General features: G+C 39.7%; 1 protein-coding gene across 25 annotated transcripts in view; it reads right to left on the bottom strand.

The window, feature by feature from the left end:
- The window catches only part of TENM2 (teneurin transmembrane protein 2), a 1,348,016-nt gene that overhangs the window by 321,221 nt on the left and 999,978 nt on the right, over positions 1 to 26,817 (bottom strand). The window contains exon 1 of one of the 25 annotated variants that reach the window (XM_064387822.1): positions 13,989 to 14,568. The exons of 23 other annotated variants lie outside the window; for them this stretch is intronic. In XM_064387822.1, coding sequence (XP_064243892.1) covers positions 13,989 to 14,034 — 46 coding nt within the window. In that variant the 5' untranslated portion in view covers positions 14,035 to 14,568. Of the gene's footprint in view, positions 1 to 13,988; positions 14,569 to 26,817 lie in introns of those variants that run through there. One more of the 25 variants, XM_064387823.1, reaches the window with a different exon arrangement.

Raw genomic sequence — 26,817 nt, 5'->3', positions numbered from 1 at the left:
TTTCCACTTTCTGGTGGTCAGGATGTTGGCATTTCACAAAAATCTATGCCATGTCTGGCTTTCACACAGTCAGAAGCATCTAGAATAGGAGCATCAGAAACATCTCTGAATCAGATAATTTGCTGCAGTCTGTGTCACTTTTGTCTCTCAAATGCCAGAGTTACCAGAATACAAATTCATTCACAAATTCAACGCCATGTTTTCATTAAAAAGCAGAGCAACTGATGCAGACAGGCTTTGTGTTAATGTAGTTGAAAGGGTTTTTTTTCCCCATCAGAAGGCAGTGAAGGAATAAATATTAAAACACTCTACATGTGCAACCACACAGAATTATTGATATCTGGAGAGCTCGTTTAATATACAGGTATTGCAAACACATTGTACAAAACCTGCAGCTGAGCATGGGTTTGGAACACAATGCTGAGATTGCATAGGAAGCACTTCTACTTTGCAAAAAGGATATTGCATTACACAACCCTGAATGAATTCAGAGTATCATGAATGAAATGAAAATAATGAAAATTCCACTCTGAGGCGAGAAAGGCTCCCTGCTTACACAAACTCATGAGAAATTCTAAGCAAGAAATCAAACAAGTTACACTTGGGATAAGCATGGCTGGTAAACAGCGCTAAAGCTCCCGTAATCAGAACAGGGATATCCTGTATAAAATCAGTTTTGACTTTGACATGGAAAAACATGAACAGAGATTGTTGCTCTTTGCCAAACTATCTGAAAGGTCCAATCACACTGGTTAGTTTACTTGAGCTGAAATTTGCACATTTCTATGAAAAGATTGTTAGCCGGTCACCAACACACAAAAAATCTCAAGAACTGACTGCCATCTCTTATTTATTAATAGAATTGTAGGTGGGCAGGTGATTTTTCTGCCCTCAAAACATCAATTTCAAATAGACATCCCTGGGAAAAGATCGCTCAAACTTTTCATGTTGGACTTTTCAACTGATCAATGTGAAACTGCAGTTCCTGCTGTTTAAAACAGCAGGGGCTGGGAGGCAGGAGCAGGATGACACCTTTCAATCCTGGGCCTCCTGACATTACCTTAGCAGACCTTTTCAGAAAAATAACAGGCATTTCTGCTGGCTTATAGCTAGAACAAAGATAATCCTGACTCAATTAGCTTATTGGCTTTTCCCCCATGTGGTATGCCCGGATAAAAAAATTGAAAGCAAGAATTAATTTGCAGGGGGTTTCTTAGATAATAAGCTCAACCTTTCATGTTACCTGCCTTTGCATAACAAGTTCTACCCTTCCCAAATTAGTTCTTGGAAGGAAGTTATTTCCAATGTGACCAAGAGCAAACCTGTGATCCAAACAACAACAGATCTTCTTGCTTAGCCTACCTGTTCACTGCAGACAAAATGTCACAGCCAAGTACACCCACAAGAGCAAAGAGCACAGTGCAGCTCCTGAAATACACCTGGAGGCAGCAGGTTGCAGTTCCTGCACTGCCCACAGCAGCCATGCATTTTGGGCCTCCATCCTTCATTCAACTGACACCATGGAAAGACTTTTTTTGTGTCATTGAAATAAAGAACTGTTTAGTAACAGAAGTTACAGAAAAATCACTTCAGCTGCAGAAAGGCCCTTCCAGCAATCAAATTTTTTCAGGGGTTTGAAAGGACTAGCCTACTTTTGGATTTACATCTTCCTTTTGATGCAATTTAAAGTAAAATAAAATGTTACTGAGCCCAGAAGGAAACAAATTTCAATTCAAAAGAACAATTACTAATTATATCAATGATCTTCAATAGTCAGGTACACTTTTCATTACATTACAGAAACTAGATTGCAACCTTTCACTTAGGTTATTAGTCCAGGGTTTAACAACTGACCACTAAACCTGCATCAAATTAATTTCATTCCTGACAAAGCAATTCTTAACCTGTTTGGCTACTTCCACCTTTGCTGAGTGTTTCCCCAGTTTTACTTTACAGATTAAAATGAAAATACTGCATATGCTTTATTAGATTCTGCTCTCTTATTTGGGATGAGACATCAATGTTGTTTGCTAATTTAAAAAGCAGCTCTTTGGCACAAATGTTTTATTTGTTTGTTGTTTCCCCTCTCCACCTCTCTGGCATATGTCAAATGTTTAGACAATATGATTTTGATGGCAGATTAATTTTAGTACTTACAGTACAAGCTCAGCTTTCAGACGCAAAAAGCAAACTAAAATCAACTTAATTGTTTTAAAGTTTGGGTTTCTTTATATAGTTTTAGTTTAATCATACATACCTAAAATAAAACTTGTCCTTGAAAAACAACCCCCAAACATCACAAATCCACGCTAGCACTCCCCAGTTTACAATGCACTCTAAGTCAGCACTTGAAAAGCATATAAACAAAATATAACAGTGTAGGTTTGAAAGAAAAGTTGCAATTACAGGACTTCTGTGAAAAAGGTCTTCTACTAACTATATTCCTAACAAACTGTAGCACTACAAAACACAATTCAATATAAAATAAGGGTTTCAAATTAACATGTGGTCGTACAGGAGCACACCACACAGGTGTACTGAGACATCTGCAGTGATCACAGTGGCTGCACCACCCTGCTGGACACACAAACCAGCACAAAGCAAATGGAGCAAGGCTGTAAGCAACAGCAGAGAGGGAATTCATGTCTCCACTGGACATTACATCCCTAAAAAAAAAATGAGCCTTTCAGATGGCCCTGGTTCACTCCAGCACACACTGGGCTTTGCACCTGGACAAGGCAAACTCTGCCACACCTCTGCTGGTCATGATGCACATTTCCCTCATCCACACAAAAGTGTGAGCAGAAGCACTGCAACACTGCCCTTGGTTACAATTTTGTGATTAAAATGACTAATTTTAGAACACCTTTATTGTAAAACCTTGTTTATTGATCCCCATCATTTTTTTACACATCAGAGTCTGCAAATTAATTAGGATTAATACTAGTACAGTTACTTTGTGATTTTTTGGTTTACTATGCTCTGAAAGGCTTTAGCCTTTCTGAAATGAAAGCAAAACCTAAATTTAAAAAATGCAATATATCTTCCCTCATTTTATTGTTATTACCTAGGTCCTACTGAGTAGAACAAAGATTCATTCTGAGATTTTGTAGATCAAAGCTGTTTTCTAAAGTAAGCATATGTCTTCTAGTAGAATCTTGTTTAAATTTGTTCATAAGCAAGAAGAAAACCCTTAAAATATTTAGATACTGCAGCTTTCTGTAAGTAGACTATAATTAGATTATTAACTCAAGGAAGCCGATCATACCTTCCCACAGACTTGTTCAGCACTTAACAGAACCCGACTGACCTACATGGACTCTACCCAATGCAGGGTCAGGAAGAGGGTGCTTTCAGGAGGGAAAATAGCTTTCTGACAAATCAGTTGACTTGGTTCCAGCTATAACACTGACCTACTTGTACAGCACACTGCCAGGCATTTAAATTTCACTGCCTGTAAAAGAGAACCTATCTATTCCCCAGGAAAGAAACTGGGTTACTGGTCCCTGATTTTACAGTTTAAGAGAACAGATTATCCATGTGCAACTCCCACAGCAGATGAATCCAGGCTCTCCTTCCAGCCCTCATGGGAAGGGGGAGCAATTGTGATGTTCCATTTTGGGAAGGAATGAATGCAGAAAGACCAGGAGGTGACCAATCAATTCTGTCCAAGACCCATCATTGCCAGAAAACTGATCTGGCCACAGAGGAAGAAGAGTGTGTGCAACAACTCCAAGGGCCCACAAACTTAATGAGGGAAGACTGCAAAGATGAGCTGATCAGTTTTTACAGAGCATTTGATCGCAAAGACCCTGCTTCTCTTTTGCTTTTTTGCGCTCTGTTGCCAAACATGCAAAAGGCATAAATAAATACAGGTAGGACACAAAAGACTGCTCACATGACCTTTACTGATTATGCTTTAAGCAGCAGGCACCCATCTCCTATCAGATTCTGCTCTAGTCCTTCTCACTGTTTGCATGCAAGGTCCTGGTTATTCACAATCAACCTGTTGTATTTACAGGTAACACAACAGTTGAACCAAATACAAACATTGAAGAAAACAAAGGAAAACTAATTATGAAGACTCCAATTTGTACAAATATCTTCTAATTTCTTAAATAAGGTAAAGCAATTGCCTGACTTTTATCCATTTTATTTCTATTTGAAAAGAAAATTATTAGCTGGAAGCATCTTATGAATCAAACTAACTCCAACTCAACAGGGTATGCACATCAGTGCATCAGATATTGTTTATCTGAAAAGTTACCCTGACAGGTGCCTCTCAACTGATCCTGCAATATCTGTTTGAAATCTTCCCCTTTTTGATCCTGTTCTGAAATCAGAAGCAAGTTGCCTCTAGCATTTGGAATTTAGCTGTCAAATCAATCTCCATAGAACACCTGGGAAAAAAATCATATCAGGTACTGAAAAAATTTATATAATGGCCTCATACACAACTGAAGGCAGACAAACCCCCTGCACATGACTTCTTCTACTCCTTCTTAATAACTACTAATGCTTCACATTCCTTTTAGTGCAAAGTTTAAAGAAATCATTCCTCTAGTAAGCCTTATTGTCATTGGAGGTCGCTTATACAGATCAAAATAAGCAATCATTTCATATACAGAAGTTTCACTCTTACTCTACCACTTCTTTTCTCCTCATTTGCTTTACATTTTAGTTTACACTTTTCACACTGAATTTATGGGGAAAGGAATAAGGTGTTTTCATATATTTGGAAACCAATCAGAATATTACAGCATTGATGCAATTAAATAATTAAAAATATAATCTTGTCTGAAGAGGTTTTTCAATAAACCTCTTGGCACAATGATAGCAATTGGGAACTCTCCTAGACCACAGCCTACTTGGCACTTATTTAGCAACTTACTTCTATTGTGTTTACCAAGTGGTGCTAATGAAGGAAACCTCAAGGGGTTTTGGTGGGTTTTTTGGGCGTGGGGGACTAGTTCTGGCTGCAGACACTCTCCCTGCAGGAAGGAAAAGACTCCCATGGAATGATAAAGGACTCACTGTTACACTATTACAGAAGATGAATTGCATTAACCCCTGCCCTTCCCCATTGTACTTGCTGCCCACTGAAAACAACAACAGAATTACTAAAATCCCACACTCTCTAATGGGATGGTAATAGGATTCAGAGGCCATTAGGGTAAAGCCAATCCATATTTTACAGTTTAATAAGCTCTTGCTGAAGATGCTGGATCCCTCTTCAAAGCCAACAATTACTGATTTAGTATTAACAAATCCTCAACTGTCAAGACTGCAGAATGCATTCAAGATGAAGTCAACAGCTTATGGTGACAGACTTTAAAAATGTGTGTAGAAAAATGAAATCACTTAAATTGAAATAATTTGTAATTTTACAGTGATAGTGGTTATTACTGTCATTTCATATTTCTCTATATCCAGATCTCACAGTTACTAAAGTTTACACATAATTCAGAGTTTTGTGGTGTTTGTTGTAGAAGCCAAGAACTTTTGTCCTGTTTTCTAAGCATACACTTCTTCTCACAAAGAAATAAAACGCTCAACAAACAACTATGGGACCAACTGAGTAATGAAATCAAGTTCTTCACAATCACAGGTGAGTACATAGACAATTCTTTAATATCATGATTACCTATGACTGGATTGTCTACTAGGCAGTAAACTCAAAAGAACCCAGCATTTCCTAGTAGTATGCCTTGAAACCTGGAGTGAACAATACAAACTAACTCTGTCTGCTGTTTATTATTATTTTAAACCATTGGTTTATATATTTTTGAAAGGCAAATGTCATTAAAAAAAAAAACAGTGTTTTTTGCTGTATCCAGTCATTTCCCATTCTCTTATACAACTGACTAGTGATCTAAAGAACAATCCACTCCTTAGATTTCCTGGAACCAAAGGTACACCTCCACCATTACTGCTGCTGGATCTAATCCCCACCTCTTCACTATTTTTTTGCTTACACTTCTTAAAGGGAGGGGAAAAATCCAAATGACAATAGATGTTTTTTAGACGTGATAATTCTGAAACTCAGTTTTGTCCCCACAAAAATTAACACAGTTCTCAGTCAGGTAGGTAAGAGCCATTGTATCTAAAAATATGGACCATTACTGTTATAATATAATTATCTTGTGCCTAATCACACAAACAACAGGAAAGCAAAATAACATATATCATAATAAACCAACTAAACCAATGGTTGGCATAATCTCAGATTGAGGAAGTCAGTTCTTCACCACCTACAGAGGTGATGTTTTCATATAATCAGACACTGCAACTTCACACACCAGAACCAGGCTGAACTTCAAAGTTTTATGTGCTGTTTATGTGGAGAACTATTAGACTTCATTAACATCAACGCATATTCACTATTTATCACAATGTATTAATAATGAACCCAAGTACATATTTTATGACCGCTACAATGTTATGTTAAAGGCATAAATTTAATACAAACTGAACTGGTAGTTTTCCTGTTTCTCCAAAAGTAGACACACTGAAGTTTGAGGTCCACTTCCATAACTTTATTTTGTCACATCTAATGCTTAAAGGAAGCTTTCAATATATTCAAAGAACAGCAGGAAATGGAAATCAGAGTGATTTCTGCAACGATTGACTCTGTTTAGCTCACTATTAAAATAAGTTGTGTAAACTACTTTAAAAGATGCCTTCCAGAATATCTAGGGAGATCACAGAGATTTTTGAAGCATAGCTTCCAGGCAAAGTAACAAAAATAACCAGAAGGCAAGTAAAAAGGGAATTGACGATCTAACTAATTCCATGACAGGAATTGTCCTATCAATATTTTACAATGCAAAGCAGAACTACAACATGAACAGAAGAAAGATGTCAAATACCACCCAAACAGCCTCTTTAGGGAGAGAAACAGAGAGTATACGAACCATTAATTTCTAAGGACCTTTATCTATATCTATCTATATATATATATAACAATTTAACATCTAACTCCACTTAAATCTAACCCCACTGTTTACAATACAACAATACAGATGTGTCATTGTGACTCAGCCTGACTCTGGAGTCAGGATTTCTTTCTAGTCTAGCTAATGTACTGCTGGAGCATGGCCAGAGAAAGAAATGGAGCTGCAGAATGGTCTGGAGAGCCGAACAAGTGAGGGACCTGGGAGTGTTCATCCTGGAGAAAAGGAGGCTCAGAGGCACCTTCTGGCTCTGAACAACTCCCTGACAGGAGGGGACAGCCAGGTGAGGGTCAGGCTCTGCTGCCAGGGAACCATCAGCAGGACAAGGAGAAATTGTCTCAAGCTGCACCAGGGGAGGTTTAGGTTGGACATCAAGAAGAATTTCTTCACAAAAAGGGCAGTTGGGCATTAGAAGGGGCTGCCCAGGGAGGTGGTGCTGTCCCCATCCCTGGAGGTGCTCAGGACACAACTGGGTGTGGCACTCAGTGCTCTGGTCTGGCTGTCACAGCTGGGGATCAGTCATGGGTTGGACTCTATGATTTTAGAGCAACCTAAATGATTCTGAGATTGTGCGAACACAGTTTTTAAAAAGAAAACAGAACCTTCAACCACAAGTGATCAGTTAATGCAGAAGATTTCATGTTAGAAGGTGGTGAACGAGGATGAAATAATTAATTTCTTAATGCTGGCCATGGCTAACAGGATAAACAGGAAGAGAAAACACGTTGCCCACACTGGAGCCTTGAATTGCTTTGCATTTGACACATGCTGTCTCAAAACACCATTTTAAATTCTATTTCAGTCATTGTACAAGATCCTCTCAGAAAAGGTAGCAAGGAGATGCAATATAATGAGCTGTAATACAATAATCATGGTTTGGATCTCTGTCAAGTTTCTCAGAACGCAAATGAGCATTTATCAGGAATTTGCCCAAAACAAATAATTTACACTCATTTCCGCAACACGACAGACATGATTCTCCTCCATTCAGCTCTTTGTTAACTCTGATTAATTACTTCACTTCCAAATTTCATTAGAAACATATTCATCTTTTTCGAGGTTGCAACAACGGATATGCTGCATCTCAAAGTCTCATATTAGAAAACTGAACATCTGTCCATTCCTTACATTCTACTGACCTCTAGAGACTGCATGTATATATGTATAGCACATATACATTATTTATGTCCATGCACACACACCAGAGCTATAGTACAATAGGTTGACTTTAAGAGAAATCTGCATTCAGTAACTGATGTTAGAGTTTTGACTTTAATCCCACACTGTTGTCAGAAATGTTGTCTTTCCTGCAAAAATCTCTTGCTGTTTTTTCTCCCCTCTTCTCTTTGTGTCCTTCCAACACAAACACACCACACCTTATCAGTTATGTACAGAATTAGGCTACAACTATGAATATCAATATAAATACTGAGATAAACCAGGTTTCATTTAGCATTAATATCTGCTGGGGAGGGGAGTGTTGCAGGTCAGACACACTGAGTGACTGAAAAACAGACATTATTGTGTGTGGGGAGAGGAGACCAGTCTCTCCCAGCTCAGTAGAAGCCTTGTTCCCCCACCAAATGATAACATCTTGCAGCAGATTCCTTGTCTCCACTGTGCTGCCAGGGAAAAAAATCCTCCACAAAAGCCTGTGTTGGGTTTGACATTTAGACCAAACAGAAAGGACTGAAGGAGTTGAATTTGTCAACTAAAATCTATTCAAAATAGACATTAATCCAGTAACAAAGAGAAATGAGGGGAACAGAAGAGACTGTGTTCTTCCCTAACAATGTTAGAATAACTGACACCCTTAAGAGCCATTACTTGGTGGTACTGTGTGGTCAAGTACAACTAAGAGGCATTACCACAAAAATATACCAAATTAACAGGTGACAATTCAAAGGCACATTCTCCAACTGAAAATACTCAGTATTCAGTTCCATAACAAAATTCCTGGCAAACATATTTTGGGTTTTTAACACTTCCAGTGTTTTATAGAGAAGGCCCACATATAAGACACTTTCACATGATTTTATTCCTGAAATCCCAGGATAGGAGTACAATCTGAAAATAATGGCGTGTTTCAAAAAAGCTTTTTCTGAAAAGCTTTTTCACTTTTTAAAAATAATTTATTTTTGAGGTTGGGGAATAAAGTCCTCTATTGCAGTGTTTTACCATGTTATAATCATATTCCATGTAATAACAGAATCCAAATTTTATTTGATTTGGAATCAGCTATGAGCTACAGGTTGAATTTTATTAAATCAATATAAGCTATAGTTAGCAACTGATCTCCGTATCTTCAAAAATTGCATGCATAGAGGAAGAACTGTGCTAGCTAAATATATTCTACACAATATAGCTAAAAGAACTTACATCTCATACTTTGAGTTACTGCATCATTAATGAAGAAAAGATATACAACCATGTCCTCCTGTAAAGATTTTTAAGATTACTTCATTTCCAAATCCTATTTCTAGTTTTTAAAATTGCTTTTTTTTCCCCACATTTTTATTTACCTTTTTTAATGGTACTATCACAGTCTCTAATAGAGATGCAAGACTTGCAAATAAGTCATTAAATTACTATTATCTGTAGTACATTTTCCTATGTACACATCCCAGCTTTATTTGTCAATAACTTACTGCAGATTCCTAGACATATATTCCTCCTCAGTTCCAATAATGTGAGACTATGAAAGTATTTTTAAATTTCAAATGGGCTTAAATTAAAATACACAGATTCAGATTTTTGATGTTTATAAATAAATAAACATCCAGAGACAAACCTAGAATTTCACTATTGCTGCTACTGATAAATATGGCACTAAACTCAATTGTGGCCAGAATTATTGACCCTGTGCAGCTATTCTGAGCTTTCAGGAGTGTTGTCCTAAATAAAATTTCAGTATACAAGTATGCTTGCTTTTCTCCTCATGACTTTGAGAACGGAGAAATACAAAGATAAAAGTTTATTCCTTAGGGCTACATTGTGTCATAAGCCTTTAAACTGAATTTGCCAATGTTTTCAACAGGGAATTCTCTTTAGAAACTGGTGACATATTACAATCTTTTAAACTAAATTATGTACCATTTCATTGAATTGACAAGTCTGAGAGTGAGGAAGGTACGAGAACATAATTCTGGTGATGTTCTCACTGAAAACAGGCTTATTTTTCTGAATGACACAGAATTTTTAAAATGTCAAAGTGCTCATGAACTTTTGGCCATGGCTAAGTGAGGCACAGCATTTAATGGCCATGGCTAATGGTCTCTAAAACAGTGGAAACTACTAAGTTTGAAAACAAAAACTACATGCCCATTCAATAAATACATATAGTATTGCATTTCCTAAACTATACTCATGAAATGAGGAAAGATGTCACTTCCTCTGCATATCAAGTAGACAGACAGTTTTCTGAAGGTTAAGGAATTACCTTAGCATGTACACAGTTGTGTGCATGCACAAATTGAGCAATAAATTAAAGAAGCAGAACATTAAGGAAATCCCTATTGGCAACAGCAAACCTATATTGGAAATAAAACCCCAAACCAAATAAACAACGACAACAAAACCCCAATCCACCTAAAGTTTCTCAGATTAAAGACATTTTGGCATATGCATCTGAAAACCCCATAAAAAGACTAAATCTAAGCCACAATAAGTAAATAGCATACAATGTTAATTACATGAGAGATGACTGTAGAGATCTGCCACACACTTTTCTGTGTGCATTTTTTTTCTTAATTATAAGCCAAAGTTGAAATTTTCTTACACATTAAGTAGCAAACAAAATAAAAGCATGCTTGTATTTGAATATAGAATAATGCTACTATAAAATTCAGTCAAACATAGTAATTTTAATTCTATAAACTGAGATTTCTTCTCTAAAAGCTCTTCAAACAATTCCTGTCTTTTTTTTATTTAAGGTACAAATAGGCACAAACCAGTTGCACACAGAGAGATCATATTTTTAGCATGACTAGCCTAAGTTTTGCGTATTTATCCTACTTTACATGAAAAGCTAGGATTAAAGAAACACAACATATTAAGTGTTTTGAATTTGAAATCAGTTACGGTTGATGATCATCTCCAAAAATAAATATTCCCACAGATAGAGGTCAGTGGTTGCCTGAAATTGCATCAGTTAGTGCCTGTATACTAAAATCCTCCACTCCTTTGGGACTGCTTTATCATTTTATCAGATTAATTAAACCAGTAGTTTTAGCACAGAACATCACAGTTTACTATTCACACATTTGCCATTAGGTGCTTACAATTTATTGATCTGAGACTCATCATAGGGCTTCTCTCAGAATTTAATCACATAAGAAGATGGTAACTCACAATTAATAGATAAAAAAAGCACACACAAAATAACATACAAATTAAGAGGGTTTTTTTTTTTGTCTTTTATGTGTTGATTTGGTAAGCTCTTGCTGTTCTCAAAGGAAAGCAACTTCACTGTACTAGAACTAATTTTGAGGTGACATGCATTTATTTTCTTAATTTATAATTGAACATCTGTATTTTGTGGCTCTGTTAAAAATAAAAAAAAAAAGAAAAAAACCGCAAAACAAACAAACAAAAAAAACCCCAAAAATTAAACTAAACAAAAATCCCCTAACTTTCAGGGATGTTCATTCAGCCCTTCCTCTAAGAAAACACAGATCAAACAATGTCAATAATAGTGATAAAATTTGAAGAGGTAAGTAAAAACTAAAATCCTTAAAAAGAGACACATGGTTGTATCTACATGTGCCTCATTTCAGCACCTGTCTCTTCATGTTTTCAGATTTTTCAGATGGAATAGCACCTACAATAATGATGTAAAAATTATTGATCTCATATTATGGAACTACCAACAGCCTTGAGGTTTTTCTTTGGTTTTTGTAATCTCACTGCATTTCTTTCTCTAGATGAAGTAATCTTAACTTTGCTCTCCAGCAACATCTACTGGAACATCAGTAAAATGCTGCTATTTCTATTAATCACCCATTTAACATCGAGTAGGGCAGAGTTAGCAAATGCCAAAAGCAGAGATAAATGCTCTGCAATTCATATCCTGCATTGTGGGCTCAAGCACATCAAGGTGGCTCCGCTTCAACCTTCCACTTTTCTGCCATTTCGTAAGGATCAAAGTCTTCATTACTAATTCCTACAAGAATTCATCTACCATCAGATACACTTTACTTAAGTCACAAAATATCATTTAAAGTACCACATTATATCCAGAACTTGAATTTTTGTCAGAGAAGTTACACCTAATTTCGGTTTGACCCAACATGTGCCTAAACAGAACTGAAGCTTAAAAAGAACTTGGAAGAACATACAGAAACATTTTGAAAGGTGAAACAGAGCTGGAGTGGCAATTCCAATGCCAAAAAATAAACAAGCTCAGCAAAACCATAGTTAAAAAGTAAAAATATGGACAGCAAAACAATGAAACATTTTCAAGTTTGTATTTCAAACCTTCAGGTGGGAAAAAAAAAACAAATCTCTTTGTATGAGGATGAAAGTGCATGATTAACTCCCACTGAAGGAAGGAGAAGGGCTTGAAGTCCCCTTCACCCAGGGAGACTGTGCTTCCCCGGGGCTGGGTCGCTGTGAGCAGTGGAGCCTGTCCAGCAGCCCTGCACACGCAGCCAGCCCTGCTGGGTGTCTGGCACGGGCACCGCGCGTTCGGCAGCACCCAGCCCTTGGGGGAACCTGCATCAGGACCAAAGTTCTCAAGTAAACAGATCCCTTTCACTCTGCTCAGCTGCAGGTCTGCACCACGACATTCTGCCCACCCAAGGATGTTTATGACAGCTTAGGAAGTTAGCTTTTCCCAGCTCTGCTCAGAGCCAGCCAGCAAGTGCTCCACTTCACAAATAACTCTGATCACTACAGCAGTATTAGCTTCCTTCCCGAGCCCTAATAATGGTCTAACTCTCCTTGACTGCTTGTTCACTCTTCAGTGTGACAATGAAATTCAGAATATCACTGCTGCTCAGAATCCCTTCCTCCTATTTTGAGTCAGTTTGCTGATACAGAGAACAACTGTAAAACGTAGCCAGAGAAAAAAGGCACTAAAGCCAGTGACGAACAGAAACAGGCATCCCAATGGTTAAATATTCCAGCTGTGAATAAAAAGCACTTACTAAAATTATTTTTGCCTTTTGAATCCCTATAAAACCTTAATGTATTTTTATAGAGAATAAAAGGGCACGTTTCCCAAAACCACAAACCCTTTAGGCTACAGAATTTTATATTATCACAAGACTTAAGTTCATAGGTTTTGCCTGATAAATTAGCTCCTCTCAATAACTGTTAAACAGAAAGCCCTTTATTGTAATCCAAGTGCACTTGTGGACAGCACTTTCAGAGTTAACTCCATTTGACAACTGACATAAATCCATTATTCTAATTTGGTGATTGCTTTACTAAACACAGATGCATTTTATGAGTTTTAGTCACGTATTTCATTCAGGATGCTACTTAATCTCAATTTACAAAACATAAACACGGAATAGGTTTTACAGTATGCCTAAAAGGGTATAGCTATTCATCCGACAAAATGTCAGGCAAACAAACCATATTCACCTAGACCTAAACTCAATGCAAGATTTTACCTTACACAAGAAATAGTAAATAAGTAAATCATTTTTTAAATTGAGCTGTTGCAATCAAATTGCAGAATGCAAGCTCCCTGAGGGTTCTAAGACTCTAAAGCTTTTCTTACACTGAGATTTCAGCACTGAATTTAACCTTAAGAGAAGTCCAGCTTTCACAAAAGCTGGCTCTCTCTGATTTATTTTAATACACAGAGAAAAGGGGGAAAAAAAAACTAACAGTCATTGTGAATACTGTATCCTCAGAGCCCCATCCCTAATTCAATTTACAGCACAGACTTTACATCTTAAACAAAAGGAATCTGATACAACACCGATGCTGCCTCTTGCTGCAGTTGCCTGCCTCAGTTACAGAAGGCTGAAATCCGCCGCTCCGAGCGAGCACTCCATAAAACATTCGCATTCAGACACTTCTTACCTGCCTCAGTTGAAGGCTTCCTTCCCTTGTTAGCAGTATGAAGCATCCTCCAGCCTTCCCAATCCTTAGCACCGGCCTCGAATTGCACAGCCAAGTCCCTTTTCCGCAAGAAAACGCTTATTGGAAGTGATTAGTTTTTGTTGTCCCTTTTAAGTCCCTCCTGCGGGAGAAAGCCGGGGAGCGATGTGACGCCACCTTTTAATCTTTCGCGAGAGTGAAAAGGCAGAAAAGGAGCGCTCGATCAAACTGAGCTTCACACATGACTAAAACTCGGCGGAGAGGCTGCGAGCTCTGGCTGAAGCACCACTAGGCGTGAGTGTAAGAACAGAGAAGAGGGGAGAGTCAATGAAATGTGACAACGTATGTGCATCAAAGACGGGCAAGAGGGAGAGAACAATGAGAGAGAGATCGCGACAGCAGCGAGGGAAGGAGGAAGAATGAGAACGGGAGGCAGAATAAGCCGGAAGAAAAGAGGAGAGTTTCGAAGCAAAGAATTCGCAGAATAAAGCCAAAGTGTCTGGCAGCTTCTGTTTTTATCTCAGTGAGCATGACATACTGCCTCTCTCATTTAGCAACACATTCTTGTCTCTTCCAGGTTTGAAAACTGAGATAATCACAGTGTGTGCCTGTTTGCGCCTGACTGGCACACTTGTGTGCGGCGTACCTGAGATGCCCCCCAACCATCTCCTGGAGATGCATTTATGTGCAATTAAGTTCATATATTCATTAGGAGAGACACCTCCCCCTGCCCCCAAAAAACAGGAGCTGCTAATTCCTCCATTAATTTGCAATATAGTTTAACTGGCAGATGGAATTCTACTTATAACTACTAACAAACTGCCACTGATAAACAAATGAGCTGAACAAATGTTTAATGTTGATAACTGAGTTATCATAGCAACAAAACATATTAGTGTTGATAAATCTGTTTTTAAAATAGGTATTACAGACAATTTTATTAATACTGGTATTTCTAGATGAAGTTGCTGTAAAGTGGTAGGAGAAGAAGAAACTTGACCCAGAACTAACATTTTTAAAGGAATGCATCAGACATATGTTGATATTTCAAATTATTTTAAAAATCAATAACAAGCTAAACTCCAAATTTAAAATTTCAAATGTAATTTTTAATTCCCATTAGAAGAGATCCACATATTTCATCCTCATACAAGCAGGGCTCATTTTCATGCAAGATGGGCGTGGGATGTGTGTGGATTGTTTGGGTCTTTGGTTGGTAGGAGGTTTTTTCCTAACTACAACACATAATATCAGGGCAGCCTCTGTGATTTGCTTTGTTCATACCATCTACCTGTACATAGTCAAGGCAAATGGGCTTTATGTGAGCCAACGTGCAATAGGAAGGAACCTTGAAAAGTGATGTATTTTCTTTGCTGCAGTACCCTGTTTGGGCTGTTGGATCCTACCACGTCAAATGCATTAGGGAAAAGGAAAGATTGTCAAAAATCTGGATCTAGCTCTGGACTGTGCAGAAGAGTCCAGCTCATAGCTCATGCAAGCCACACAGTGCTACATTCCAGCATCTGGGTCTGAAGGTGCTCAGGTAGCCTAAAGGAATATTTCAACAGCTTTAAATAACTTGGTATCCTCTTTTGCAAGGGTTTTCCAGTTCCAGAGAGGAGGTTATAAAGATGAATTCACAAATGATTATCAGGGAATCAGGGGTCAGTTTCAACCCCAGGTAATTCTATATCATTATTATACCATAAAACTTGTAAGAATCAATGCTTTTCTATGAATGTTTGCCTCCAAAATCTCACCAAAAACCACCACAGTAAGCTCTGGCCAGATGAAATCCAGTTTTCATATCTGTATAGCAACACTTGTAAAACAACTCTTTAACTTTCAAACCTTAACCTATTGATAAATTTGTGATTGCTTCAGCATTTCACCTCTTATTTCTTTTCTCCTGGGGACTGGGAATCCACTAACTTAAATATAGATCCATTAAAATCAGATTCCCACTAACCTTCTTAAGCAGCTTTTATCATGTGACAAAAATAAGGACAGAAATATTAATGAGAACAATGGGCTTTTAAAACTCTCTGTACGTGTATCAATGCACCACTAGCTGACCCAACAGAGGAGCAGTTTGTGTGATGGATCAGGAATTCTTCTCTGCTGCTGTAAGGAGTCCAATGGATTCCTTACACTGTTATAGAGGTCTCCTGTTTTATGGAAATTAATACCACCTGAAATTTCAGGGGGACAGAAAGATAAGGGAGAAATAGAGATGCATGAGTTTAGTTATTGCATTTTTTCTCAGAGTATTATTAATAAATACTCTAAAGGAACTGCCTCACTACCTTTTGAAAAGAAAACAAGCAAAAATAAGTCCCAAGTGCTGTAAGAAGCTCCTCTGCCTACACTTAAAATGAATAACAGGAACAATTAGGGGAGAGATCTTTCCTCTTTCCCATTCATTTTGTATTTTCTCACCCTTACTTGTAAATTGCTTTTCTCATGCAAGTCTTGATAAGAAGTTTCCACATCTCTTACAATGTACTAGATTATATCCATGACAACAATTTTCAGGAAATGCAAACACATGCATATGTACTTCTAGAAGTATTTATTCATTCTTACAGGCCTATCTACAAATTCACAATGGAATCAAATGACTGCATTTGCATCCAAGGTCAACAAAACACTTGAAAACATGCATGCAGCTTGTTTGTTTTCATGAAAGGCATAAGACTGTGTGGCTAAAACCATGCATGAGTTTATACATTGACAAAAATAAATTGTTTTCTATAAGAACTGACCTTGTGCTCGAACTAAAAGTGTTTGGACACTGAACTGCTTGACTCCTTATAGCTCCAGTGAGCATGGCAAGTCATTTTCCTATGGAAGTTACTCTATAAATCAGCCACATTTCCATAAGACAGGCAAGGCTTTGATGACCATGAGTGAGAAAACTCTATTTCACTGTTGTTAAATGTGCTTCCACTTAAGCTTCCTCAAGCAGTACTGCAGGAGCACACCAGTGAACATTACAAAATAACTACACACAGAAATGTACTAGCAATGCCATTTTGTGCAGAGATACAAATAGCTGATTTCCAGACCTTTTCTTACACTTTCACCATTACAGAGAAAATAACTAAACCAGAACTTTCCCCTCAATCTTACCTGAGGAAGCCAAGTTTAAGTTTAATCACAGAAAACCTCTTGGTACCATACTTGTCTACTCTGCTGGAAATCTGGATAGTTCTCTGTGTGTTTTAGTCCACATGCAAACACACCCTCAGTGACCTCAAACTTCTGGAGGAACAGAACAATTTTGGAACATTCACCACACTGCTGTGTTTCAATGGTGGTGAATCCAGCCCCATCCCCTACAACCCTCTCAGGAAAACACAGGGCATCACACAGCACAGGATGGGGAAACATCGTGGCAAATGACTGGGAAAGCACCCACACCTCTCACAGGGACTCCTGGCCAGAAACACTCACTGACTGCAAAAGTGGAAGGAGAAGCTCTAGTTATGCAGAAGAGCCAATGACCACTTGCTCTTAGCAATATTCTTCTCTATTTTACATTTAGCAAAGACTTTCTTTTCCAATTATCTATTTGGTTGACACAAACACAGCATTAATTTTTCCAGCCTTTTGGTTTTGTTTCCTCTGTTTCAGACCTGAAGACAGACTGTCTCTAAGAGCATCTATTTTTTTTCCCCCCAGTTACATCTGTTGGTTTAATAAAACGTACTTCCTTCTTCTCCCAAAACCCTGTTTCAATAATACCTTTGGATCTCTAACACCACAAGCACTATGAAATTAAAAGGGCACGGCGTGGCCCTTCATCTCTCCCCAGCCTCCATTCCCTAGAATGGATCTGTTCACAGCTCAGAGGGAATACAGAAGGAGCACAAGGGCTAGAAGAAGGCAGAGCATACAAGAAAATCCCTTGTGTCTTAAATTGCCTAAACTTAACTTCCCAGCACCCAATTTACAGTGAGAAATGCAGTTGGTGTGGCAAAAGAAGCATCAGGATCAGACATAATTTTAGTGGTGAGAGGCACAAAATAAAGATCTTGCACAAGCCTAAGCTACAACATCCTGGCAGGGTGAAGAAAAACTGTGATGCTATTGCTGCTATGAATAATAAAACCACTTAAACTCTGCTTTTTGAGCATAACTGAATACATGTGATAGCATCATTATAAATTAAAACTGTTTATGACCTCCATTTGGTCCAAACAGTACAACCTTACTCACTATATGCATGGTTGAACAAATTGATCTACAACTGCCTGTGTTACATGATAGAAGGGATAGCCAAGTGTTCTGAAAAGGAAACAAAAAGAAAACCCCAGCAAAAGCAGCTTGTAATGACTCATGCAGATTTCTTAATGGCTACTGAAAATAATCTTTGATTCCTATCATTGTCAACTCAGTAAGTGATAATAACTAATACCTAAGTTATTATTTTATTTACATAGTTAATTTCTAGTTTTCACTATTCCATAAAAATAAGTGTTAATATGTTTTGAAACCAATCATTTAATGAATGAATGAAAATCAGTACTTCTATAAATTCTGCTAAAGTACTAAAATAGGAGATAATCAGTATGTTCTTGACTATTTGGGTACAAAATTTTCAAAGGATATGTAATTCCACCCCACCCTCATGTTTATTTGTAAAACCATAGAAAAATACGCATTAAAATGACATTTCAAGAGTCAGACTTCTGTGGCACCAACTTGTTGTCTGCTTCATCATTTCCCTTCAGAATTTTTCTCCAATTATAGTCACATGCTGAGGCCTTTCAAGAATCCTCAGTACCTCAAACAATTCCTGAAGTATCTCCCACTGAAGATTTACATTCTTTAGACCAGCAGTAAACCGATTACTTTCATCTGTGCCTAAACAGCAGTTCAGGTGAACCTCCTGTGCCTCAATTAGCATTAGGGATGGAAAGAATCATTTACCTACAAGGTTCAGGTGTGCCTAATTTCTTCCTGCCACAGGCTGAGAGCTCCTCCATGCTCTGTAGGCACGTTCTGCTGGCAAAGGCAAAGGCTGGCTTCCAGGAGAGCACTGTGAGGCTCCTAAAGCATGTTCTTCACAACTAGGTAATTTAAGTTCTCTACATGAAATACAAATCTACGCTGAGACAACAGAGCACACAGCTTCACTGAGTGCACAATTTATGTCAGAGTACAGGGCAACACACTTAGAAACTGAAGAAAGCCTAGTTTTACTGCCCAGTCCCCTGAATTAATATGCAACATTCATACCTTAAGTATACCCTTGAGCACTCCCTGAGCCACAGCTTTGAAGATGTGTTGGTTTCCTATGCACTAACTTGACCTATATTCAGGCTGACTTCTATTCTGAGATTATTTCTGCTGTGAATTCAATTGCAGCCTCTATAGATACTACTTTGCTACACCTATGATACAGATGGCAAAAAGCAGAAGGATGTCAACAAATTAAATGGCCACTGCTGTTATTCCCTAACAACCAGGGTAATCAAAAAACTCTTCTTTTTTGTGAGCTGATCTTGACACAACCACATTTCCTTGATAATGTGGAAGCACAGAACCAAATCTATAATCTATATCTATATAATCTGGTTTGCTTTTATGTCAGGATCCAAAGATCTGCTGCCCTGCTGGAGCCAAGTTTTATCTGTGCCATGAGCCAAGGATGCCAAAAAACTGCAAGAGATGGCCAAAAAACGGAGGCAAGGAATAACTTCCTTTTTTTTGAGAATTAGTATTTTATTAATGAATAACTTTTTATTTTCAGACTAAAGTTACAAGATGAGAACAGAAGAATGGTTCTGATATACAGGACAACAGAGAGGAAGTGAAAAACAGCAACAAAGGTCTTACATTTCTCAAACTTGCTCCTGTTTACTTGTATTCTAATCCACAATTTTTGTACCAGAACTCCACTTTTTCCACTATATTTATAGCACCGAGGTCTTACAGGATTAGGTCTACATCCTATTAGTAACACCTGACAATTCATTAACTGCTTCAGGTCGTTTCATGTAATGATCAAGAGGACTTGTATGCCATAACAGAACCCCTAAAATTCCACTTATCTCAAACCAAAACCTACTCACCACAGGAGTCAAGAGCTTCTTTTATTAAACACTTCCATGCTGCCTCTAGACTATGACTCAAGCCAATGGGTTGATAAGAAAAAGGAGAGGCAGGTTCAGGAAAGTTTGGTTTACTCCCCATCTGGCTGGGTATAGCACATGGAGGAAAATTCCACCAACAAGGGTTGACACAGCATAAAAATCACCCTTAATTTGGCATTTCTCAGCTCTCATCAGACACAGGATACTGGTTTTGGCAAACCTGTGGTATGAACCACAGAAGCTGTTCTTGCCTTTATCCCTGTCATACCCCCAAGAAAGTGCACACTGAAGCAAAAAGGAAATAAAATTGGTAAATGGGAAGTGCTGATTAGAATGCTGAGAACAGCAAGAGCTTGACATGATTGACCCTTGAGAACTTTAAGATATATTATTTTAAGTAAATTGTTAAAAAATGACAAATGTTAAAAAATGCATATGCATATTAAAATGCTGTAAAAAGTGAGTATGACGTTACCTTACAGATGATTAAAATGTAAAAAAAAAATTAAACGCACATTTTAGTTCTGGTTTTACAATAACTGTTTCACAGTTCTGAAATGCAACTAGATCAGATTATAAATAGTAAGATGTGGCTTTTTAGCTATATTCATTCTCTTAAAATTATCAATAATAAGTAATATACCATATTTAAGAATGATCCCAATTTAATAATAACATTCTTTTTTTTTTCCCCTAGATTTTTTTTTTTCTTAAGAATATACAGATTTTGATTCCATGGAAACTCAATTGAGACTGTGCCACATCTTTCATACAGCTGACTAAGAGCATGGGTGAACTATCTGGCTGTTATTTGAAATGTTCTTCAACTATATGAAGAGAGACTCATTAAAGCAAAAGCTTTTCCCACAAACAGTTTCTGACAAAGTGAAAAAGTAATTAACACAAAAAGAAGAGAGAACTATTTTTACTTTTACTATTTTTCACCCAGCCAGTTTATTACAGGCATTGTCATTTCTGACGTGCTCTCTCCTGTGACAATCACGGACGCAATTCAAAACTTTGCTTAACAGCCAACGCTCTTTGACAATTACCTCATCCTTACTTATGAAATCTGGGATAAAATGGTACAACTTCAGGTTCTGAATAACTAAAAAAAAACTCTGGAAGCTGCCAGGAATAGATATTAACTACACTATACAACATGACAGAGTCACCACATACACTTTCCAGAAAGTGCTCATCTTAGTGAGCACCAAAAGCACAGCAATTAAGGGGTACAATTTTGTTAAAGAAAAAAAAAAAAGACAACAAAAACCACAACAACAATCCCAAACACACAACAAACCCAAACAACAACGCAGACAGACAATCTTAACAGTGTTCAAATGGTCTAATAACCTCCATTTCCTCTTTCCCTGAACCTCCTGTTTGTTTTTTGTTTTGTTGGGTTTTTTTCCCTTCTCCATTTTTCTCCATTTAAACTGTGTTTGTTGAACTCAAAGGAGAAACACTTAGATCCCTGATGAAATTTTATATAACCTTATTCATTATAGATTTTTCTGCTGATTAAGGTTTCAAAGTAACTATAATAATGTAAAGCAATACCATGCTGCTGCTGTTTTAGGGGTTTTTAGCATAAAGGATATGAGTGAAGCCAGACAAAGCATAAATCAAAGCACAATATCAGCATTCTGTTACCCTTATCTCTACTATAGCACCTAGTTTTTGTTTCAACTAACAGGTTTGCTGTCAGCTAAATTCACAGACTATTAATTGTCATCAACCAATACATGTTCATGACAAAGACACAAAATGTGTGAAGAAGCACATAGTACTGTGAATTTCATTTTCAAAACGCTTCTCAGTGTGTTAAGAGTTAGCTAAACCTATTGCAACATCATAAGTAATTTCTGATCCAAGGCCTAAATAGTTCCAATGCATGTTCTGGTATTCACCAGAATGGAAATATTTCTTTATGCTGATCAAGAGGTTCTTTAAGAACAATGAAAGGATGTTATTTAAATACTTTCAGCACCTGCTGATACTTAAACTCCACAAGATAAAACAGATATTTACCATAAAGATAACAGGAGGAAAGTTTTAGTCCTGAATAACCAACCCAACACAAAAGACACAAGCATTTTTCTTACTTACAGCATTAAAATGACATCCATGGAAAAACAGCAGGCAGCCTTGCATTTCTGGAGCCTCACACCACCTCGTGTAACTCTGGCTGTGATGGTGACCCAGGTGCATTTGGGCTGCACAGACCAGCTCTGGGGCAGCCCGGGTTCCGGGGTGGAGAGCTGGGAAGTGCCCACACCTGTGGCCATCAGCTGTGCCTCCCTCAGCTCACCCAGAGGCTGCAGTTACTCACTGCAGGGACACCTGGGCTGGGAAATCACGGCCCTTCCCCACTGCCCAGGCATGCCCACAAGGAGCCCCCAGGCAGCCCTGGCCAGGCACACAGTACCTGGAGTACCTGCAGTACCACCTCTAGGGCTTTGTCTGAAGGTCTCAAAGCAGCTCACAGAATTAGCCAAACAGCCAAGCACTCTGCTGTGTCACATCTGAGAAAGCTATTCTTACCGAGATGACTGCTCAGGGGTACCCCAGTGACACACCTCTGCCAGAAGGGTCAGCAGGGAGGCTGAGCCTGCCAGACCAGAGCTGCACACTCACTGACCCTGTAACACAGTTACAAGTTTTGTTATGAGGTGAGATATTTACTGAAACGGCAAATAAGGAGGATGCCACTCTCGAGCTAGACAGCTACAAACACAGTTCATTGCCCCAAAACCATTAAAACTGAGTTCAGCACTTGGCTGGACAGGTGGCATCCACACCGAGGGATGGCAGGCTGGGGGTTTCACTTGGGGACGCTTGTCCCTAATGCAGCACTCAGTTTGCAGCCAAGCCTCTCTCCACACAAAGCTGGTGGGACACAGGCACCCAGGGCTCCCTCTCCCCCTGGCTGGCCTAGCTGATGCCCAGGAGAAAAGCGAGGAGAAAGAAATTCCGAGTTTAGCTCTGGCTGCAGGTTTGTTTGTTTGTTTTTTTTTTTTCACATAGTCACAGAATGGTTTGGGTTGGAAGGGACCTTAAAGATCATCTGGTTTCAGTCCCTCTCCCCTGGGTTGGCACACACCTTCCAATTGAGGAGGTTTTTTTGTTGGTTGGGCAACAACAAACCACCTTTTACATGAGCCCATGCTGAACATTTTCTGTTGGTTTTGCTGGGGAAAGGGAAGGGTCGTTGTTGCTGCTTCCCTTTCCCCCTGAAGCTCAGCCCCAGCAGCTGCCCGAGCAGCCCAGCCCCGAGGGCTGAGCCTCGGCCGGAGGGAGCCGCTCCCGCTGCCAGCCCTGCCTGGCTCCATCTCCCCCCGGCTCCGGGCAGCGCCCGCGGGGCCCGGCACCGACCCGGTGCGGCCCTTGGGGAGCGGGCGGTGCCCACGGGCGGGCCGGGAGCGGGGGATCAGCGCGGCTGAGGATGCTCGGGCCGGGGGATGCTCGGGGCTGAGGATGCTCGGCTGAGGATGCTCGGGGCTGAAGATGCTCGGGCCGGGGGATGCTGGGCCGGGGATGCTCGGGCTGGGGGATGCTCGGGCCGGGGGATGCTCGGGCCGGGGGATGCTCGGGCTGGGGGATGCTCGGGCCGGGGATGCTCGGGGCTGAGGATGCTCGGGCCGGGGGATGCTGGGCCAGGGATGCGCGGGCGCTGCCCCCGCACGGACGAACCGCACCTGCGGCGCTCGGGGCGGCACCTGCGCGGCGGGGCCCCGCCCGGGGGTCCGGCACACGGCTTCTCTTTGGGAGCAAAGGAGATGACCACCCGGGCCGGGGCAGTGGCACGGCAGAGCCTCGGGGCACCCACGGCAGCCCCCGGGGCCAGCACTGCCGGCCGGCCCTGCGGAGCGGAGGGATGTGATCCAAAGCAGAGCTGACCGCGGCTGAGCACAGACACAGCTCCAGCCGGAGCAGAGCAGAGATCCTTCGGAAAGCAGTTGCGGCTGCGATGTGCGGTGAATACCTGAGCAGCCCGGCTGGGCTCGCCGATCAAAAAGAGATGCCAAAGGGCCAGCACTAATGGCAAGGCTGTCTCGCCACAGTCATCAGCATGACAAGGCTGATGCTGTAGGTGCCTGGAGAAACAGATATTTTATTTTCTCAGAGATCCAGGTATAAACTATGGGCTTAGCTCATGCATAAAACCCAAAATGAGCACAGCTGATGGCTGCTAGTAATGTGAACAATTAAGGACTATAGTTTTCACTTTAGATTAACAATTTTAAACACGGGATTCCAATTAATTTTTAGCTACACTGCTGTTGAATGAAAAGAAAAACCAAAAAACCAAACCAAAACCAAGCCACCTTTTACATGAGCCCGAGCTGAACACTTTAAGTTATAACCAAATAAAACCTTATTGAAATTTACTTGCCCCATTAGCAACTCGGTTACAATTCAGGAAGACCAAAAAAAAGCCATTAAAAAGCACACAAAAAAGAGTAGGAAATCGAACAACAGAGGGAGACAGGGACATGCAGAATCAGTACATATTCCAAAGAACAATATGCAAACATGGAAATACTTTTGCTCTGGCTAAAAAGACCACATTCAAGATGTGACTCCTTCAGTCTGAAAGCAAATCACTTGCTTGGAATCTTAACTCAGCCAGTTCCTCTGTGGCCTCAAAGTACATCAAACTCACCTCCCCAGCTACATCTTTCACACTTTAGCACACAAATTTCCCAGAACTCAAACATGCCCTAGTGTCCCTGGCACACTGCTGGGCCACAAAGGGCAGGAGGGAGTGAGCTCTGTACCAGTGCAAAGAGACATTCCCACTGCAGTGCCTACACCTTCCTAGCAAATTGATATTCCAGGTAGGAAAAAAAAAACAAAACAAAACAAAAAAACCCCTCAAAAAACTACCAGAAAAACCCAGAAGCAAAGAACTCTTCTTGGGAAAGGCAGAGATGAGAGCCCTGAGTGACCCTGCCCCTCTCAGTCTGTCTGCACAGGTGACGGATGCTGCCTCCTCCCAGCCCCACGCTCACCAGGGGGAAGGGAGGTTGCATCTATCTCAGTTATTAAGTGGATAATGACTCCATATGCTGTTCTGCAGCCAAGCAACAAATAAAAATCATAATGTACAGGCCAAATAACTTCCTTGGAATCTAGACACATTACTGTGCATAATTCCCTTCTTAATGGTTATAAACAGACCAGAGCAATATACAAAAATAACATCTACACAGAAGCATGATTATAATCAGCTATGTATGACATTTCTGTGCCATTTGGGTTAACTTTCAACAGCATTCTAACAGAGCTCGTCATTTTTCAGGTAATATCTTGCTTCAGTAATTCTATTTCAAAGTAGAAAACAACACCTAAGGTTACAACTACTAATAGAGTTATACAGAAGCCATCCCCAATCCCAAAAAAAAAATTTTTTATTTGCAGTAGGGATCCCCCAAAAACACAGGGCTAGTACTGACAACTTATTTCTTCTATGATGTCTAGAAAATAGAATGTAAACAATATTTTTTATTGTTCAGACAAGTTACATTGAACTCCCGGGAGTCAGTGTTTTAAAGCATGCAAAATCCATGGATGAAACAGAGCCTTGGAGATCAAATCACATCTCTGTTTGAGATTCATTGCTGGGTCTTGGGAAAGACAATTATCTTTGATGTGGTCAATTTTTTCAGTTTATATAATGGTGGTAATGATACCTCACAGGACTCATTTAAGGGTTTAATAACTAATGCCTGCACAAAATTTTCAAGTTGCTAATTATGATTATTTAGCTAAGTGTTAACCTAATGCATATGTAAGGAAACAACATTAATGTATTCCCAAAGATGATTATGATCATAATTATTATTAATGCCACATGGACAAGTGCAATTGTTCCTGGCCCACCCAGGTGTGAGTGTGTGTGACACACCTGGCAGGAAAGGCAGGGCACCTCAGAAGTCACAACACGTGGAAATTGTGCTAGAACAGGAAATGCTGGAAGGAAAATATGCTCTCAAGCCCAAGTTTAGAGTCAACCTCCGTCTTTCAGGCTTCACTGCAAGGGGCTGGCTCGGCTGTCAGGAAGGGCAGAGCTGGGAGGTCAAGGGGAAGCAGCAGCAGCCCCAGCAGAGCTGGCCAAGGAAGGGGCTGCAGCAGCCCTGACCCAGAGGAAGGAGAGAGAAAGCAGCAGGTGAGAATGGGAGGGCACAGAGGGATCTGGGGAAACAATGGCATTGCCAGTTTTCTCAGCTAAGCCAGAAAACACTGGGAAGAACTGCACTTGGTGCAGTCCTCCTCGAAATAGAGCAAGTTTTATTCCAGCAAATATGAATATATTAGGGAAGAGAATAATTGAGAAGACTTTAGAAGGCTTCAGGAAAAGAAAAATCCTGTAAACAAGATTGAGCAACAAGTCTTTGAAAGAATCCTTTTGTTCCCAGCACAATGCTCCCAAAATCTGCTTCTTCAGAACAGTATTCATTTAAGAAAAAGAAAAAAGAAGAGAGATAAAGGGAAAGCCAAGAAGACATTTTAAGGCAAAAGCACTTAAAAACCATTTTCTTACTCTTCAGATTTTTTGTACCTAAGCCTGGAGGTACATTGTCCACACTCTGCAACACTGGGGGTTCTCAGGCTCTGCTGCCTGCGTGGCTTTTTCTGGGCCAGCACAACCCCTGCATTGCCTGGCCTGCCAGGTGGGGATGGGCTCAGTTTCACTCTGG

This window comes from Passer domesticus, chromosome 13 (assembly GCF_036417665.1).
Source record: "Passer domesticus isolate bPasDom1 chromosome 13, bPasDom1.hap1, whole genome shotgun sequence".
Taxonomy (NCBI): Eukaryota; Metazoa; Chordata; class Aves; order Passeriformes; family Passeridae; genus Passer; species Passer domesticus.
This window is presented reverse-complemented; position numbering and strand designations above follow the sequence as displayed.